Source organism: Protopterus annectens, chromosome 5.part1 (assembly GCF_019279795.1).
Source record: "Protopterus annectens isolate FY-2018-M chromosome 5.part1, PAN1.0, whole genome shotgun sequence".
Lineage (NCBI taxonomy): Eukaryota > Metazoa > Chordata > Ceratodontiformes > Protopteridae > Protopterus > Protopterus annectens.
Window position 1 is genome coordinate 721,699,934 of NC_056736.1, and position 21,638 is coordinate 721,721,571.

The 21,638-nt window shown below is 40.1% G+C and overlaps 1 protein-coding gene across 1 annotated transcript in view; it reads right to left on the reverse strand.

The window, feature by feature from the left end:
• Positions 1-21,638, reverse strand: part of GDPD4 (glycerophosphodiester phosphodiesterase domain containing 4) — a 1,130,252-nt gene that overhangs the window by 531,641 nt on the left and 576,973 nt on the right. The window contains exon 4 of the mRNA XM_044073350.1: positions 14,822-14,915. Within this exon, the coding sequence (XP_043929285.1) occupies positions 14,822-14,915 (94 nt within the window). The remainder of the gene's footprint in view (positions 1-14,821; positions 14,916-21,638) is intronic.

Below are 21,638 nucleotides of genomic sequence, written 5' to 3' on the forward strand. Positions count from 1 at the left end.
ATTTTGAGATCCCTTTCTTGAACAAGATCTCATTTTCATATGCAAAGGTGATCCAAGTTTGTTTGTTAATTTCATGCAGGACGTAAATGGGAATATGCATGGATTGAAGTTTACTTGGGATTATGAATAGCATTTTTGGATGTAGAATTTTATGTAAATGACCAGAAGAGGGTGCAACACAGACCATATAGGAAATCCACATCAGTGAATAATTTTCTGCATTCAGAAAGCATGCACCCCCCACATTTACTTAAAGCATTACCTTATAATGAGTTCAGAAGAATTTTTTATAATACTTCTGAAAGGCAGCTTTGTGAAGTTTTTCTTGATCAAGTACATGATAGATTATCTTCACAAGGGTATTCTTCTGAAGCCCTTCTGAAATCACAACGGAGGGTATTTTATAGAAAAAAATAAAGGAACATATAATGTGAGAGGTCAGCGTGAGTTAGATTTTAGGGTGCCTTGGTGAATATGAACACTCCTCCACCTTTAGTGTTTCGGTCTTGGTTGTGGCCGAAAAGTTTGGTAAGAATTGTAGCCTGGTATTGTAGGGGTGCTCTCTGGACCCTTGAACCAGGTCTCAGTTACTGCACAGATATCGATGTTCTCCATTTTTAGGAGTGCCTCGAGAGAGTGCATTTTGAGGTTTAGACTTCTAGCATTAAGTAGCATTACCTTCAGATTTTGCATGCTTGTATCTGTTACGGTGGTGGTTTTATCCTTTGAACCTTGCCTAAAAAGGCACTATAGGGGTGGCAAGAGCTTTAGCCAGTAACCTGAATGAATCCCAGGGGTGACAGGTGCAGACCATCTCTGGCAAAGCATCGTGGTTTTTCGATCATGTCTTCCCAGGCAGACAAATACTCAATTTTTCATGATGTGGTTTCAGAAATATATGATTGAGCTGAGTTCTGCACTGCTATCAGGTGTTCACAACTGTAACAATCAAAGTGGGCAGACTGGAAAGCAGTGCAGAAGTCAGCTCAATCTTATATGTGACGAAAAAAGATATACACAAAATAAAACAAAAAAGCAGAAAACTTAAAATTTGCTGCCTGCCTTGGTTCTAGCAGAAAAGTGAAAAATGAAAAAAAAACATGGCAAACACTATACCTCTCAGTCCCTTGTCTCAAGAAATCTGGGCAAATCCTGAAATAATGGGGGACAAAGGCTCAAAACTAGGGACAGATTTTAAATAGTGATTTTATAAACTTAGAAAGTTGGTAGAATAACAACATTTGTGTTATAATGCATTTTCTGAAGGATATGAAGTCTGAAACTCAAATGTAGGTAATTATTTAGTGATTGCAATCCTCTGTGAATTGCAACCACACACTTTATGAGGAGTAGACCCAAAATATGAGGCAAAAATCTGAACATTCTGCAAAACTCTGGACACTTAAGAGAGACACAAACTAAAACAAAAGGCAGAAAGCCAAAAACACTGAATGTGTTCACCACCAAGCTGCTAGACGCTGTAGTCACTTTATGAGTCACTGAGGACAGTGTTTATCTGGACATAAGTGTTTTGTTTTACTTTAGCTCTTACTCTAATATACCACCCTGATAAGTATCCAGCATTAAAAGGCATGATTCAACACTACCACCCTACCATGGACTGAACTTCCACATCACCCCCCCCCCCACAATCATTTACTACTAACTCATACTCTAATTTACTACACTAAGTATCCAGCACTAAAAGGCACACTACAACACTACCACCCTGAAATCCCACATCACCCCCACTACAGTCAGCTACTACTAGCACATACTCTAATATACCACCCTGATATGTATCCAGCACTAAAAGGCATGCTTCAATACTACCACCCTAATATGGTCTGTACTCCCACATCACTACAGTCAGTTACTACTAACTCATACTCTAATTTACTACACTGATAAGTATCGGCACTAAAAGGCATGCTTCAGCACTACCACCCTACCATGGAATGAACTTCCACAACACCCTCACTATAGTTAGTACTAGCTCATACTGTAATATACTACCCTGGTAAGTGTCCGCACTAAAGGTATGATTCAACACTACCACCCTACCATGGACTGAACTCCCACATCACCCCCAGTACAGTTAGTTACTACTAGCTCATACTGTAAGAAACTACACTGATAAGTGTCTGGTACTAAAGGCATGCTTCAACACTACCACCTACCAAAGCTCTTTGCTCTAAAGACAAACTCCCTCTCTCCATCATTAAAGCCCAAAATGCATTGGGACCCTCCTTATACTCAAACTCTGTACCTACCCCTGGAATGCCCTCCCACATGCTCTCAGGCTTCTTGGAAACCAGAGGAATTCATAATACATCTAACAAAACCCTCTACACACCCTGTCTGTGTAGCTGTACCTTCCAGGATAAGTATAAAATCTCTGGCTTCTTCCTCCTTTGTACTCCACCTCTGGACTCTCACTCTGTTACCAACCAGCACTCTGTCTTCACCCACCCACCTTCTACCCAGCTCTCTTAGCTCATTTATCTTCATTCATTTATATCTCATAATTAAATCACCCTTCTGTTTTCACCCACTTGAAAAATAATTGGTACTCTGTACTGTGACACTTAATCAGAATTATCTGTAAAGTACATTCCAATGATACTTGTCTCCATTCATTAAGCAGATCATCCTCATCTTCATTAAAACCTCTGGCTGGGAAATGATCTACGGAGGCCTCTAGGTGTAAAGAGACACATACTTCTCCAGTAATTCTAAATCATAGAAAACTGTTACCTCTTTGGACATTAGTCGCTCAGTAACATAAACTTTTCAGCTTTCACATTATCCACACTGATGGACTATGGGTCTATGTTTGCTATTTTGAGATCCCTTTCTTGAACAAGATCTCATTTTCATATGCAAAGGTGATCCAAGTTTGTTTGTTAATTTCATGCACGTAAATGGGAATATGCATGGATTGAAGTTTACTTGGGATTATGAATAGCATTTTGGATGTAGAATTTTATGTAAATGACCAGAAGAGGTGAAAAGACCATATAGGAAATCCACATCAGTGAATAATTTTCTGCATTCAGAAAGCATGCACCCCCCACATTTACTTAAAGCATTACCTTATAATGAGTTCAGAAGAATTTTTTATAATACTTCTGAAAGGCAGCTTTGTGAAGTTTTTCTTGATCAAGTACATGATAGATTATCTTCACAAGGGTATTCTTCTGAAGCCCTTCTGAAATCACAACGGAGGGTATTTTATAGAAAAAAATAAAGGAACATATAATGTGAGAGGTCAGCGTGAGTTAGATAATGTGGAGAAAGTATAATTTGTGACTAGATTTTCTAATTTCTCTTTCATTTTGGAAGGCATACTTAGGCAAGTTTGGCACGTAGTTTGTGAAGATGCTTAGGTGGGAGGTTTATTCCCTAAACATGTCACATTTTCCTATGGGAGATACAGTAATTTAAAGGAATTGTTGAATAGGAAAGTTGATAAGGTTGGAAATAATTGTAGGGTTGGCACATTTATGTGGCACTGATATCAACAGTTAGAAATTTGCATGGCTTGAAGATCAATGGGAAAGGGTATTTTGCAAGAGAAAATTTTGACTGTAATTCATGTGGGATGATTTATATCATTGGATGTGATTGCCACAAAACTTGCTGGTACATAGGACAGACAACAAGAAAAGTTAAAGTTCGGATTTTATAACATTTAGGGGACATTAGGAGAAATAATACAGACAGCCCGGTAGCAGCTCACTTCATATCTAAACATAATGGACAGATGGGGGGAAGGGTATTTTTTTACTGTTTTGGCATGTCCAAGTAATGCTATAGGAAATTTTATAAAATAATTGAATAAACTTGAGTGTAGGATGATTTTAAATTTTCATACATTATACCCCAAGGGTATGAATTTGGATTGTAATGTTACTTTATGATGATCGAAGTTGAATTAATAATTAGGAACATATTTTTCTTTAATAAAATAAGAATTTGAGTATATTTATATATTGTATTTATTTATAAAATGATTGCACTTGGACATTTCATGTGTTTCTGTAGCTAGGGGTTAAAAGGTGTGCACATGATTAAATGTTTGATTGATGTAATGAATGAATTAATCAATCAGTGTGGCAGAAAGCCAAAAACACTGAATGTGTTCACCACCAAGCTGCTAGACGCTGTAGTCACTTTATGAGTCACTGAGGACAGTGTTTATCTGGACATAAGTGTTTTGTTTTACTTTAGCTCTTACTCTAATATACCACCCTGATAAGTATCCAGCATTAAAAGGCATGATTCAACACTACCACCCTACCTTGGACTGAACTTCCACATCACCCCCACAATCATTTACTACTAACTCATACTCTAATTTACTACACTAAGTATCCAGCACTAAAAGGCACACTACAACACTACCACCCTGAAATCCCACATCACCCCCACTACAGTCAGCTACTACTAGCACATACTCTAATATACCACCCTGATATGTATCCAGCACTAAAAGGCATGCTTCAATACTACCACCCTACTATGGACTGAACTCCCACATCACCCCCCCCCCTACAGTCAGTTACTACTAACTCATACTCTAATTTACTACACTGATAAGTATCGGCACTAAAAGGCATGCTTCAGCACTACCACCCTACCATGGAATGAACTTCCACAACACCCTCACTATAGTTAGTACTAGCTCATACTGTAATATACTACCCTGGTAAGTGTCCGGCACTAAAAGGTATGATTCAACACTACCACCCTACCATGGACTGAACTCCCACATCACCCCCAGTACAGTTAGTTACTACTAGCTCATACTGTAAGAAACTACACTGATAAGTGTCTGGTACTAAAAGGCATGCTTCAACACTACCACCCTACCAAAGTTCTTTGCTCTAAAGACAAACTCCTCCTCTCCATCACTAAAGCCCAAAATGCATTGGGACCCTCCTTATACTCAAACTCTGTACCTACCCCCTGGAATGCCCTCCCACATGCTCTCAGGCTTCTTGGAAACCAGCAGGAATTCATAATACATCTAACAAAACCCCTCTACACACCCTGTCTGTGTAGCTGTACCTCTCCAGGATAAGTATAAAATCTCTGGCTTCTTCCTCCTTTTGTACTCCACCTCTGGACTCCTCTACTCTGTTACCAACCAGCACTCTGTCTTCACCGACCCCACCTTCTACCCACGCCTCTCTTAGCTCATTTATCTCTCATCTCATTTATATCTCATAATTAAATCACCCTTCTGATTTTCACCCACTTGAAAAATAATGTGGTACTCTGTACTGTGACACTTATTCAACGGCATAGTTATTTAACTATACCTGTATAGAATATAATTAGTATAAGAAGCCTTACTACTATATGTATAGTTAGTATCCTATCTATTTTGACATTATAACATTTATTTTAATTCTGTTCTGCCTGACATTGTTGATATTATATAAATTAAAAAGTTTTGTTTGTACTGTTTGTACTGGAGCTTTTTTCCCCAGACTTCCGATGAAAAGCAGCCTTTTTGTCCAGCTGGAATTTCCCCAGTCAACAAATGTAAAATAAATAAATAAATACAATAAATCAATGAAAAATTCTATGATTTTTATGCACTAATGGAAACATTCAATATCTGAATGTATTGCTGAATAAATTGAAGTATTCAGATATTTTGCAAAAAATACCTCCTCGTGGCATCCCTGCAGGGGGTTTTTCTCCTCACACCTCAAAGTGTAGTAATAACAGAGTTAACAATGCAGCCATCAATGGTACAAGAGTTGAATTTTCTTGTAATTAAATGTTTTCAGTGTGTAAGAAAAGAAACAAAAAAATACTGCTCCACTAGGTAGCCAAAATATGCAACAAAAGCTTAAAGTAATTAACCAAGAAAAAAGGAATTGAAATTTAACAATTTGTGGAGTATTTAAAAGAGAAAGTAACAAGTTTCTCAAGTACAATAACTGAATATAACATATGAATTCAAGCCAAGGTATGACAGTTTCATGCAAATTTGATATAAACTGCTTCATAATTTCCAGTCTATGATTTTTGTTCTGAAAATTGGGAGTCAGCTTGTATGAATTTATATACTTGGTTCTGCAGGAGGAAAAATCTTGCCAAGGCTATTTCTTAAAGTTTAAGCCACTGAGTTGTCATATAGACTGTACTTAAGCAGATAGTACTACAAACAATAATGCACTAATATTATAAAGTTCAGTCGAGAATTTGAGATGCATTGCTGCTAGGAGAAATTATTTGGTATAATATTTAAGTGATGAAATTTATCATTATTACAAGACAAATATTTTGGCACTGTCCTCAGTGGAGAAATTAAACCAAAATGTTCATATCTGAATTACTGCTTACTGAATGGGTAAGAGACCTGGGACAAATGAAGCTTTTTGTCAAAAGTTAAATGTGTGTTAAAATAAATCATAAAATGTGTATTAAAAATTTATTAAAGGATATGGAAAATTGAGCATTTTTTGCATAAATATAATCATACCACGTCATTTTTCAGTAATAAAACCATTACAAAGAAGCAAATGGTATTTCTAAGAAGCTTTTTGCATTCAAACCTGTCAGCATATTCGTTCATATATTTGGTTAGTAAAGCTCGCTAGGCTTTCTCATTTCTAGGTTGTTTTCTGGAAGTAGCTCTCTTACTGCTTATTACGCTGCAAGTCATGCTATTACAATTCCTAAAAGATGTGTTTCCCATCAGTGGGTCCTATAAGTAGTCAAACAGTTCTAATTAGTTTTAGAGAATGTGTGACTTGTACATAGCAGTACATAGCAGCACCAGTAGGGTAACTCTGAAAAACAAATTTGCTGCGTCACGGCTGTACATCAATCTGCAGTGAAGCTCGGACTGTACAAAAGCTAATGATGGACACCTTTATTTTATGCTTTTGCTGTTTACCAAGTGGAAAAATAAAAAAAAAAAACAATTAAAAAAATATAAAAAGTAAGAGAAACAGAGAGACAGTGTGTGTGTGTGTGTGTGTGTGTGTGTGTGTGTGTGTGTGTGTGTGTGTGTGTGTGTGCATGTGTGTGTCTGTGACTCATACCTCCCAACCTCTTAGAGCAAGAAATATGGACAAGCCATAACTAAAGGGGGACAAAGGCCTAAAAATAAGGACAATTTTTTTATATTGCTCTTACAAACTTAGAAAGTTGATAGAATAACAGATTGTGCATTAGCATGTATTTTCTGAAGGGTATGAAGTCTGAAACTCAAATGGCTGTCATTATTTTCTAACTTCAATCTTTAATGATTTGATACTAATTTGCCAGAATACCACAATTTTATGAAAAACAGGCCAAAAATATTAGGCAAAAATCTGGACATTCTGTGAAAATCTTTACAGTTGAGAGGTATGGTATGACTGTATGCATGCTTGGGTGCATAAAAGTGAAAGTGTGTGTGTAAGAGACAGACAGAGATTGATCCATCAATCAATCAGTGGCTGCAGCAGTTATTTAAAATTAAGTACGCCTGTCACCTTCTTAGCTCAAGAAGTCTGGCTAAAGCCTAAAATAATGAAGGGACAGAAGGCTTAAAAATAGGGACAGATTTTAAATATTGCTCTTGTAAAATTAGAAACTTGCTAGAAGAACAGAATTTGTATTAGTATACATTTTCTGAAGGAAATGAGGCCTGAAACTGAAATATATGTTATTATTTAGTGACTTCAATCCTCAGTCATTTTCCAGAAAAGCAAAAATTTTATGAGGATCAGACCAAAAATATGAGGCAAAAATCTGGACATTCTCTGAAAATCTGAACAGTTGAGAGGTATGGAGGTAAGAAACTTTTAGTGGTTGTCAGTATTAACTGATTTTAATTATGTGTTTTACAGCTACACTGCTTCTAAATGTTTGCGTGTGTAGACATTAAATACTTACCAAACTTATATTGTGGATGTAAAATACTTCCTCCAACAACATTAACATACTACAGCATGTTTGAAACATTAGCTGGAGGAACTATATTACATCAAAAAAAAAAAGCTGCACATGCAATTTAAGCAATAACCCATGACTGGGTATGGATAATATTGGATGAGTTGGTGTGGTTTGATCATGAGGGCAATGCCCGAGTGATCAAATAAAAACAACTGTGGGTAAATCCAGCTTTACCCACACCCAAGAATGAGTATGTTATTATACAATGACATTATTTAGGAAACACTTGCACAGTCTATCAGTGCTGTTGAACAGAAGTAATGGAGACAAAAAGAATCTCTACTGCTTTTTTTTTTTTTTTTTAATATGAGGCAAAAATGTGGACATTCTTTGAACATCTGGACAGTTCCTGGGCATCACAGTGTACCAAGAGAGTGCAAAGGTACAACCATGTTTATGTGTCTTTAGATTTACAGAACGTACATGATTTGTCTTGTATTTGGTCTGCCCTCGGTAGCTACAAAAGGCTATCTGCTGAAGTAGGAAGTGGCCAGACTTTTTTCTATTGGTGTATGCTCAATTTACAACAGGGACGTTGGTTGGGCTGACCAGTCAGCGTCCATGTTTTTTAATACTAACGAGAAGTCATTGTGATATTACACAGTAATACACACCCTGTTGGGCATTATTGTTTGTTTATAAAATGGACTGTACATCAGTACCCTGATTGGAGAAAGAGCGTCCTCCAGCAGGGTATTATTGTATAAGTAATGGGCTTACTGTACATCAGTACCCTGATTAAAGAATGAGCATCCTCCAGCAGGGTATTATTGTATAAGTAATGGGCTTACTGTACATCAGTACCTGATTGGAGAACAAGCGTCCTCCAGCAGGGTATTATTGTATAAGTAATGGACTTACTGTACATCAGTACCCTGATTGTAGAATGAGTGTCCTCCAGCAGGGTATTATTGTATAAGTAATGGGCTTACTGTACATCAGTACCTGATTAGAGAACGAGCGTCCTCCAGCAGGGTATTATTGTATAAGTAATGGGCTTACTGTACATCAGTACCTGATTGGAGAACGAGCATCCTCCAGCAGGGTATTATTGTATAAGTAATGGGCTTACTGTACATCAGTACCTGATTGGAGAACGAGCGTCCTCCAGCAGGGTATTATTGTATAAGTAATGGGCTTACTGTACATCAGTACCTGATTGGAGAACGAGCGTCCTCCAGCAGGGTATTATTGTATAAGTAATGGGCTTACTGTACATCAGTACCTGATTAGAGAACAGGCGTCCTCCAGCAGGGTATTATTGCATAAGTAATGGGCTTACTGTATATCAGTACCTGATTCGAGAACAAGCGTCCCCCAGCAGGGTATTATTGTATAAGTAATGGGCTTACTGTACATCAATACCTGATTAGAGAACAGGCGTCCTCCAGCAGGGTATTATTGCATAAGTAATGGGCTTACTGTATATCAGTACCTGATTAGAGAACGGGCGTCCTCCAGCAGGGTATTATTGCATAAGTAATGGGCTTACTGTATATCAGTACTGATTGGAGAACGAGCGTCCTCCAGCAGGGTATTATTGTATAAGTAATGGGCTTACTGTACATCAGTACCTGATTGGAGAACGAGCATCCTCCAGCAGGGTATTATTGTATAAGTAATGGGCTTACTGTATATCAGTACCTGATTGGAGAACGAGCGTCCTCCAGCAGGGTATTATTGTATAAATAATGGGCTTACTGTATATCAGTACCCTGATTGGAAAACGAGCATTCTTCAGCAGGGTATTATTGTATAAATAATGGGCTTACTGTATATCAGTACCCTGATTAGAAAACGAGCATTCTTCAGCAGGGTATTATTGTATAAGTAATGGGCTTACTGTACATCAGTACCCTGATTAAAGAATGAGTATCCTCCAGCAGGGTATTATTGTATAAGTAATGGGCTTACTGTACATCAGTACCTGATTGGAGAACGAGCGTCCTCCAGCAGGGTATTATTGTATAAGTAATGGGCTTACTGTATATCAGTACCCTGATTAGAGAACGAGCGTCCTCCAGCAGGGTATTATTGTATAAGTAATGGGCTTACTGTACATCAGTACCTGATTGGAGAATGAGCGTCCTCCAGCAGGGTATTATTGTATAAGTAATGGGCTTACTGTACATCAGTACCTGATTGGAGATTGAGCGTCCTCCAGCAGGGTATTATTGCATAAGTAATGGGATTACTGTACATCAGTAGCCTTCTTAGAGAACGAGCATCCTTCAGCAGGGTACTATTGTACAAGTAATGGGCTTACTGTACATCAGTACCCTGATTAGAGAACTTATTGTACAACTAATGCCCACTGAAAAATGAGTCTGCCACTTCACGACAGCTTATCAAGCTGACGTGGAGCTCAGACTAAGAAAAAAGGAACAGTCGCCATTATTTTATACTCGCTAATCAGCGCTTTTTTTGTTTAGCAAGTGTAAAATAAAATAATTTAAAAAATGTGTGTATGTGTTTGTGTGTGAAAGTGTATGAGTGCGTGAGAGAGATTAGTTGAGCTACTATTTTACGCTCGCAAAGCAGCACTTCTGCTGTTTAGCTAGTGTACAATAAAAAGCATGCATGTGTGTGTGTGAGAGAGTATGAAAGTAAGAGAGAGAGACATGATTGTATGTGTTTATGTTGCTGCCTGTGAGTGAATGTGTGCATGAAAGCAGGAGTGACTGTGTGTTTGTGAGAGAGAGAGATTGAGAGAAACTGAGAGCGATCATGTGTGAATAAATGTATGTATGAAAGCAGAAGTGACTGTGTGTGTGAGTGTGTATGTGTGTGTGTGTGTGTGTGTGTGTGTGTGTGTGTGTGTGTGTGTGTGTGTGTGTATGTGTGAAACATCAAGAGAGTGAGAGCGATCTTGTGTGAGTGCTTGTATGAAAGCAGAGAAGACTGTGTGTGTGTGTGTGTGTGTGTGTGTGTGTGTGTGTGTGTGTGTGTGTGTGTGTGTGTGTGTGTGTGTGTGTGTGTGTGTGTGTGTGTGTGTGTGTGTGTAAACATCAAGAGAGTGAGAGAAGACTGTGTGTGTGTGTGTGTGTGTGTGTGTGTGTGTGTGTGTGTGTGTGTGTGTGTGTGCGTGTGTGCGTGTGTGCGTGTGTGCGTGTGTGTGTGTGTGTGTGTGTGTGAGACATCAAGAGAGTGAGAGCGATCTTGTGTGAGTGTTTGTATGAAAGCAGAGAAGACTGTGTGTGCATGTGTGTGTGTGTGTGTGTGTGTGTGTGTGTGTGTGTGTGTGTGTGTGTGTGTGTGTGTGAGAGATTGAGAGAGTGAGAGCAATCTTGTGTGAGTGAATGTGTGCATGAAAGCTGTGTATGCAAGAGAGAGAATGGTTTATCTGTAAAATTGTTGTGTTTTACTTACTTTTTTCTTTTTTTTAAGTACTAAGATATTTTTTTTATATTTTTGATATAAAATGCTTCCTCTAACACCATTAACATATACTACAGAAAGTTTGAAACATTAAGCGGAGGAACTATTTTACATCAAAAATATACAAAAAAAATAATATAGTACTTAAAAAAAAAGTAAGTAAAACACAGCAATTTTACAGAGAACCCATTCTCTAAGTGCAATAATGCCTTCCAGGGTGTGTGTTAATGTGTAATTAACATCCTTCCAGGGGTGCAGAGGCCCTCCGCCACGGACGTTAATTACAGATTAACACACACCCTGTCAGGCATTATTGCTTACATATTTCTTCTTTACTGATGCTGACTGTGTCCAAGTTAGCAAACATTTGCAATCCTTTTCTGACATGTAAGGAAGTATTAATTTGTTAGGAATAGGTTCTTCACCCGCTGCAGGAGTTAAACAATCCTTTAACATCCACACAACTGTTAACGTTGCTATTTTTTGCACACTTTCTAATTTGTTCGATACACTTTCTCCACTCTTATTCCTCTTCAGCATTGGTGCAGTGTAGTGTAATCGCTGTTTTGTAAATTCTTTATGCTCCCAGTTCACTTGGTCTTTCTTCTAGTCCCACAGCTGTCCTCTTCTTAGCTCACAGCTATGTGTCTGCGATTTGACTCAGCCATATCTATTGTTGGTGCAGGTTCACTACACAGTCAACATTCCCAGCATGTGTAAATATACTTCTCAAGAACCTTTGTTCACAACAAATCAAATAAATAGTAATTATATTTTCAGCTTTTTGCAGCTTTTTCTTAAGTGTGTCTTACAGCTTAAAAGTGACTTTTGGACCTTTGTTGCTCTAATTTATTGGACTTTTATAACAATATGATTGGAAACAGTAATCTGTGTATAATAAGCGTACTCTCGGGTGCACCACATTTCAAACGTTCTGTTACACTGCGGTACCACCGCAGCACTGCTTCCAAAGGGGTATTACTAGTGGCAATACGATTCTTTTGGTAAAAAATGGTTTATCTGTGGATGTTACTTACCTTGACTTTGCCAAGGCATTTGACTGAGTTCCCCATAATTGTGTATATATAATGGGTTAATTACATTATTAGCTGGATGAATAAATCATAATCCAATTTCCAATACATAGTGAAAATTCTAATACCTTCTCTAGTTCAAGGCTGGTTAAATTGTTTATGAGTGCTTCCCCAAACACTGCATGGAAAATGAACAGCTACAAAAACTAAACACTTTTAACATAACATTTGAACTTATGCTGGAATCAAACCACATGCTTAGGCATTTTTTAATTCTGAAATGATGGTACCATTTGGGTCAGAATGAAAGTGAAAATTATCAGACTCTAAGAGCTGTCCATTCAGTAAAAATTAAGATAAAGTTGGTTTAATTATCACATTTCCAAAGCAATAAAAAACAATCTTCTTGTCTGCTAACAATGCACTCTAAAATTATCTGACACTGTGCACAGACACAACAGTCACAAACTGAGCTCTTTTCCTGTTTAGTGTTAAAGATTAGAAAAATGAACAAATCTTTATTATTCATTTTACTTCAATGAAGACACAACCAGAAATAATGATTAAGCACAATATCATGTATGCTAAAAACAACATAGATGGACTACATTTGCACGTTTGCATATAGGTTCATAGGTTCATACTAGGCTATCTGCCTTGGGGCAATTATAAGCCTAGCCCGATTCTGTATGGCTTACGCCACCCCTTGATTTGAGTATACTGTGCCCTTTTTAAGGTTTAGTTTACTGTGCCTCTGTCTAATAGTGACACGGGAGTAATCCCTGGGACAAACCTACGATCCCCCATCCACCTATCGAGATTCTTCTTGAAGAGATTCAGTGAGGTGCTCTGCCTCACATGAACTGGAATTCTATTCCAGAGCGAAGGGAGCCTCTGGGTTATGAACCTGTCCCTCCAGCAAGTTCTATTTATTACTGTGCTGAGGTTCAAGTCCCTCGAGCGTGTGGCTCTAAGGGATTTAGATTTACTGAGGTGGAGCATGTCCATTAATTCTGGATTTGACATAGCTTTGTATGTCAGGCATAGATTGCCTCGAAGTAGGCGGTTTGCAACTGAGTAGAGCTGGAGTTTTTTTAACAGAGCAGCATATGGCATCTGTTTGAGACCCTTGATCCTCTTGGTGAGATACTTTTGGGGTCTTTCTAATTGCTGCAGGTGTCGGGTAAGGTACATCCCAAAAGGGGCATTGTATTCTATGATGGGCCTGATGAGGGATGAATAAAGGGGCACGATTACCTCTCTTGATCTAGATGTGAAACCCTTCGTGGTGAGGTGGGCTATGTAGAAGGTCTTTCTAACCACTTTGGCAATGTGGTTTTCAAAGGAGAGATTGCTATCAACTTGGGTCCCCAGGTCCCTAATAACTTTCTCTGTACTTAATGGGTTTCCGCCTATGTGGTAATTTGTGGGCACATTTTTTTGCCAAAGGGTATGACTATACATTTTTGGCATTTAGCTTTAAACCATGGTGCTGGCACCAGTTATCTGTCTGTGTGAGACCTTTTGAAGGATGTTTGTGTCAGCTGGAGAGTCGATTATGGCGCCCAGTTTGCAGTCATCTGAGAACTTGGTGAGCCATAGTCCTCCCACGTTTGCCTGTACCTCGGAAAAGTATATACCGAACAAGAGTGGTCCCAGGACAGAACCCTGTGGGACGCCACTTGTGACTGTTTTCGAGTCTGACATGGCTCCAGCAACTCTCACTCTGTGGGTTCTGTCTTTGAGCCAGTTTGCGACCCATCTTGTGACATAGGGGTTTATATTTAAGCTGGATAGCTTATCTATGATGCCCGAGTGGGGTATTGTGTGGGGTATACTGGTACTGTCAAAAGACATACAGAAACATACCTCTCAACCTCTTAACATGAGAATTCTTGACAAAGCCAACATTAATGAGTAGAAAAATGGCAAAAATCAGGGTCAGGGTTTAAATACTTATTGCTCTCAGACTTAGAATGGTGCTATAATAACAGGTTTTGCTTTAGCAGGTATTGTCTAAAAACTGTGAAGTATAAAACTGAAATGTTTGTCATTATTTAGTGATTTCAATCCTCAATGATCTTCCAAAAGCATACATTTTATGAGAAATAAAACAAAAATATAAAGCAAAATTCTGAACATTCTGTAAAATTCTGGACATTCTGTAAAATTCTGGACATTTGACAGGTATGTACTGGAATCAGCTTCACATGTTAGACAAGGTCCTGGTCTTCATAAAGCAGAGTAACACAACAGTTATGAAAGTGCGTATGTATTAAATACAATGATTACGTAAGTATGTATGTATGAAATCTTTAAAAAACAGTGGGATGTCAATTTTCCACCTCTTCTCTGTGCATATAAATCACAGCAAAGCTTAGCTTATTATACACTGTCAACGACTGCAATTTGAATAACCTCCATAATGCAAAACATATACTTACCAACAGCAGAGCAACATAGGCGAATAAAGTTGCTGCAATAGCCAACAGCACCACTGACCAGGGATACCAGTATCCTAGGCTTTCATAACTATTCCTACAAAATAAACATAAAATAAGTACTATATGCAAACCGTTATAGGCTTTCATAACTATTCCTACAAAATAAACATAAAATAAGTACTATATGCAAACTGTTATAGGCTTTCGTAACGATTCCTACAAAATAAACATAAAATAAGTACTATATGCAAACAATTATAGGCTTTCATAACTATTCCTACAAAATAAACATAAAATAAGTAGTATATGCAAACCGTTATAGGTTTTCATAACTATTTCTACAAAATAAACATAAAATAAGTACTATATGCAAACTGTTATACTTAAAAATGCATTTCTGCTACTTTTTAATGGTAAACACCAACAGAGATTTGAAGCATAATGATAAAATATCAATCAAATGCATTCTCCACTTGACTAAGCTTAGAATCAGAATGTTCTGAAAACTGTCTGAAACACCTTGATTTAATCAGTGTTGAACTATTACAAGGGTCATCTGAGTTGATCTTCATCCATTCATCACTGATCGGCCTTATACCAAAGCTCGGGCCAGCCAAAAACTCTTGAGCTAAGCTAAGCTAAGCTCAGATCGACTTTGCCCTAGCAAGTAAAGCAGAGGCTGCCTCCAAGCAAAACCCTTAGCCCAGGAAAAGGACCCAAAGATCCCCCAGGAGCCTCTAGGAGGGGGAAGGAGGGTGGGACATGATGAATGGATGAAGATCAACAACACATGAAGGAACGTTATGGTAAGACATAACTTCTTTATCTGATGTTGTTAATCTTCATTCCATTCTTCACTGATGGGACAGAATCCCCAGCTATCTTATATCCATGGGTGGCCCTAAGGAAGAACATTCCTGAGCACCACTGAACCAAAGGACACCCTTCCCCTAGAGACCAGATCCAGTTTGTAATGAGTGATAAAAGTATGGGGGGAAGCCCACGTGGCTGGTGCACAGATGTCGTCCAGTGAAGCTCTAGAGTGGAACGCCACAGAAGTTGCCATTGATCTGGTAGAATGAGCCCTGATATTTGGCAGGAAAGATTTCCTTTCTAGCTTATAAATGAAGGTTATACAGTCTCTGAGCCATTTGGATAGAGTTACTTTAGAGACAGACATTCCCATTTTTGGCCCAGAAAAGGAAATAAATAATTGGTCATGTTTCCTGATTGCCCTTGTTCTGTCTAGATAAAACCTCAATTGTCTGTGAACATCCAGTAGATTTAAACAATACTCTCCCTTGTTGGGAAAATTAGGGAAATCGATAGTCTGACTAATGGAAAACTTGGAAACTACTTTGGGTAGGAAGGAAGGCTTGGTCCAAAGTGATACTCTGTCCTTATGAAAAATCAGATAAGGACACTTGACACAAAGAGCTTGGAGTTTGGAAATGTGTCGAGCTGAAGTAATGGCCACCAGAAAAATGGATTTCCAGGAGAGAATCTTGATGTCACCCTTGGCTGCCAGCTTGCAGGGAGACCATGTCAAGGCTTGCAAAATAAGTGTGAGTCTCCAGGGTTCAGTGGGCTGCTTAAGTGGGGGTCTTGAATGATAGATTCCTTTCAAAAAGGTTTTGCTCAGATGATAAGAAATTAAAGAGGATTCCCCAAAACCATTATGAAAATTCAAAATGGCAGCTAAATGCACATGAATAGTTGAAGCTCCAGCGCCCTCCTCAAAAAAATTGGATAGATACTGGAGTACAGCAGAGATGGGAGCAGAAAAAGGATCCAGTTCTCTTTGTCTAGACCAAATCGCAAATCTTTTCCATTTGTCAGCATAAAGTTTTCTGGTGGATGGTTTATCTGAAGCCAGAATAATATCACGTACTGGAAAGGGAAGATTACAATGCCTGGCAATCACTGGAAGTGGAGAAGCTAAGCTGTGAGCTTGAGGGCTGTAAAGGTTCAGGTAGCCCAGCCCTTGAGGGTGAGATATCAGATCTGAAGTTGGATCCAAGATCCACGGACTGCAAAGGAGATGAGGCCAGAGAAAGGGGAATCACACCTGTTGTGGCCAAAAAGGGGCTATGAGAATCATTTTGCTTTTCAACCGGAGGGCTTTCTTCAGAATTAGAGGAATCAGAGGAATGGGAGGATAAGCATAATTAAGTCCCGTGTGCCAATCATGGATAAGTGCGTCCCTTGGGGGCTCCCCCAGCGGGGAGATTAGGGTGAAGTAATTGCTGCACTTGTGGTTGGATGGGGAGGTGAATAGGTTGTAGAAAGGCTGGCCCAATAGCTGAAGATCTTTGCCACTAAGTTGGGGTTGAGGGACCACTTATGAGGCAGAAGAATGCACCTGCTCAAGTTGTCTGTGATCACATTGGAAATCCCTGGAATATGTGTTGCTATCCAAAAGCGATTAGAAACTATTGCCCATTGCCACACTCTCATGGCTTCTCAACATAGGGGATAGGACTTGGTTCCCCCCCCGTTTGTTGATGTACCAAACTACTGACATGTTGTCCGATTGGATAGCAACTGTTCCCAAAGGAAGGGCAGTCAGAACTGCTTGCAACACTGAAAACACTGCCCTCAATTCCATAACACTTATGTGCAGACTGGCCTCTAGATCGGACCATGTGCCTTGGACAGTCATTCCCTGATAATGGCCCCACCCACCCTATCAGAGAAGTGTCCATGGTCACAATGGCACTGGGCTGAGGGGAATGGAAAGGATGGCTCCAAAATGCTGTGTCTGGCTTCATCCACCAAGAAAGTTCCAGTTTGCACTGATCTGTAATACGAATCTGGTAAGATAACAGTTGACATTTCGGGTACCACTGAGTCAACAGAAGCAACTGTAGAAGTCTCGTGTGATATCTTGCTAGAGGGACTATAGCTATAGATGCTGCCATCAACCCTAGCAACTGCAGAACCAGTCAAGCCGGGATCAATCTGTGACAGAGTATCACTCGGAGCTGTATCCTTAGTCTTTGAGCCCTGTGATCTGGAAGAGAAAGCAAGCAAGAGCGGGTATTGAACCTTACCCCTATAAACTCCAGGGTCTGGGTCGAGTTAGATTGGACTTTTCCCAATGTCTGGATATTCCCAGGTGATGTGCCAGAGTGAGAGTGTATTGCAGGGCCATTACCATTAGATGCTTGGTGGGGGCAGTGAGGAGCCAATCGTCCAGACATGGAAACACCGGGAATCCTTACAGTCTCAAGTCAGCTGTCACTGCTGCCATGCATTTGGTGAAAACTCTGGGGCTGTAGAGAGTCCAAAGGGCAAGGCATGGAATTGGTAGAGTCTCAGCCAGCAATGAACCTTCTGGAGCATTGAGCATTTTGTCCATTTGTATAGTATATGCATCTCGAAGGTCTATCAAGCACATCCAATCACCTTCCTCCAGAAACGGAAGAATGGACTGAACCATGACCATCCGGAAGTTTTTCTGGATGATGAACTTGCTTAAACAGCTGAGGTCCAAAATTGGCCTCCAGTCCCCTGTCTTTTTGGCACCAAAAAGAACCTTGAGTAAAATCTGGATCCTATCTGGTCTGATGGGACTTTCTGGATGACTCTTTTTAAGTACAGCTGTTCTATTTGAAGAGCTGCCTCTTCCCTTAGACTGGGTGGGACATCCGGGATTTGCTTTGGAGGTTTTGGGTTGGAGCCAAAGGGGATTAGGTAACCTCTGGATATTATCTTCTGTACCCAAGAATCGGTCATAATAGATAGCCAGACAGTGAGGTGCAGAGAAAGGCGTCCCTGACTGCTTCCAAAGAAAAGCAATTGTGCCGCTGTTCAGGAGTGCTGATAGGGCTGTCCAGAGAAGAAATCCCTGGAACCCTGATTATACAGACCCCCTGCCTCTGTAGGGGCATCTTCCAGAAGGGTTGCCCCCTCTGCCTCTGGGGGTAAACTCACCATGTGTGTTATGAAAAGAACCCTGCAACTTTTTGTGCCACAATTTCCCTCTGGTTCCTGGAAAAGGGACGCTGAGGAGTGGAGAAATGTACACCAACCACACACAGGGTCTTGCCATCCTGCTCACACCTGGCCAATGTGTCCTTCACCTTGGGGACAAACAGGGAAGATGATTCCACTGCAGCCTTAAGGAAGAAAGACTTAAAAGGATCCGCAAAATCACACATGCGCATCCAGGCACGTTGTCTCATAACTACACCTGAACCCGCAGCTCTAGCCGCCCCTTCTGTTGCATGTGAAATCAACCTCATGGATGATTAAGAAATCAATTCCAGGGTTGCTAGCTGTTAGGCTACCTTGTCATTAACCTCGTCAGACACCTTTCCTGACAGAGTACCAGAGATTTCAGAGATGAGGTCTCTCTGGAGTCTGGTGAAATGTGCCAGGTAGTTCAAAGACCAAACAGTAAAGGATGATGAGGCCAAAACTCGCTTCCCTGGTTTGTCCACCACTCGGGACTCTGTTAGGTGGATGAACAGTTTGGCACTCCTCAGCAAGCTCTTTCTTGGTGGCTGCCGCCACCACCATAGCATCTACCAGTAAACCCTTGGACCAATAAGGAAGTTCTTCAGGAGGAGAGAGGATCTTGTCTGGTCTCTTGGGGATTGCTTCAACCATGTCAGAGTTCTTCCAGGCATGCTGCACCACAAGCTGAACCAACTCATCTGCAGGCAGGGTCACCCAGAAGGTAGATGATTGAGTGCGGAAGGCCTGCAGAAAAATGGATTCCTCTGAGGAAGGGTTTTTGGACTTCTAATCACTCCTCTGTTTCAAGATCTCAGAAGGAGACATCATCAGGCAATGATCGTGGGGACCTTTCCCCTTCATCATAATCCATATCCTCAGTCAGGGGATCCTCAGGGAAGGTATGTACTTCCTCTTGCAAGATTTCTTCCTAGGAACCTCCTCAGCGGGAGTTTCTGAGGAGGACCTGTAAAAAGGGTCTCCTGCAGCTCCCGTGCTTGATCTGGGATGGTGGTCTGTGACAGCTAGTCAACAAGGTGCACCATGTTGAGTTTGAAGAGACTCCTGGTGGTTCTAGTGGATATCCCCGAGGAGGACTCTAGACACTCTAAGAAGGGACTGTAAGCCTGTCCTAAGAAGGGGTCCACAGGTGGGGAGTATTGGGTCTGAGCTTGTATGTCTAAAGGCACCAATGTCTCCATTTTTGAGACAAAAGGAGCAGCAGTGTTGAACTGAGTTATCGGAGCCATGGAAGGGCTCAGAGTTGTAATCTGTGTTGCAGTCAAGATTTTTGTTTCGGTCACAATTGGTGCCATAGACATTGTCGGTACCAACTGAGTCAGTGTTGATGCTAGAGGAATAGATGGTACGGAAGACGGTACCATAGGCGAAGACTTCTACTCCGGTGCAGAAAGATTTGGCATCTTTGATTTTGGTGTTTTTTCCTTCTCACTGGAAGGTGAGGAGGGAATGGAGTGGGGCCACTTTTTCTCTTTCTTTGGAGGGGATGAACCGTCTGACGCGGAGAGAGCCTCTGAGAAGGGTGATTTGCGAAGGCCCTTCAAAATGAAATTGTTTTTACGTTCATTCATGGTATGAGAACTAAACCCCGCACAGAAGGAGCAATAGGAAAAAGGGGGAGTAGAACCTAGCGATACACAGATAAAGAGGTAGCACACTATGTAGAAAATAAATTAAACTCTTTAGGTATAACAGCAATATCAAAAATTCAGAATATTCCAAAAATATTACAGACTTAGCTGAGAGCTGGCGTGAATGCGGCTTTATGGCAATGCGGCAAATGAGATCTGAGGTATCAGGGAGAAGGAGATTATGGGTAAATGCTTAGCTCGAGAGTTTTTGGCTAGTGCGAGCTTTGGTATAAGGCTGACTCAGTTCCGAGGACTCGGAAACGAACCCATCAGTGATGAATGGAATGAAGATTAACATCAGATCTGATATTTGTCACACACTTAGGCTATATTATATCACTTCTAGACTTAATCGTGACTGTTTTTCCAATTATAACACATATCCAACAGCTTAGGCCACTCTTTTCCTTATGCCTTATTAACTTATTTTATTTTAATTAATCTTTGTTGACTGGGTTAGTTCAAATAGGCTATTAGCCTCTTTGCAGTAGACACCCAAGGTGGTATTTATACTCCTAGGGGAAATTTGGCCAGGGCATCAGGGAACTTCCCCTACACGCCTGAGCTGCTAGATGGTGTCAGAGGACTCCTACAGCAATAATGAGGAGGCCTATGGGAAGCAACAGCATTGAGGAGGAGAGAAAAATTATAGAGCGTCTGAAGTGGAAAATGAGAATTTGGAGACAAATGTGTTCAGTATGGAGCTTCAGAATGTGAACAAAGATTCCTGTGTGGTAGATTTTACAAATGAGCAGCATTTAGCTGTTTCTAAAGAGAAGGAAGTAAGGGAGTCTGTTGAAATAGTGCAGATAACAAAACTGACATATGGAGGGCTTGCAGATGATGTTCTGTTAAAAATAATTGAGCAGCATGATCCCGGTGACAGTTCTGCTGTTTCATGGGGAGAGATGGGGGATAACTTTTTCAGAAGTGCTGAGGATAGTAATGTGGAAAAGGAACCAAGTGATGTGGCAGCAGAGAATGCAGCAGTTAAAACTTATGCTGCAGTGACATCGTGTAAGGTGAAAGCAGCAACAAATTGTGAAGGTGTCTGGTTTTGTAGCAGTAAGTAAACCATATTCAGCAGTAACAGCAGAAAAATGTAAATAAAATGTATATTAAAAAAGAAGAGAGGACCAACTGTGAGAATAAGAACAAAAACAACACTATAAAGTACAGATACAGTAAACTCTCACTTAACCAGA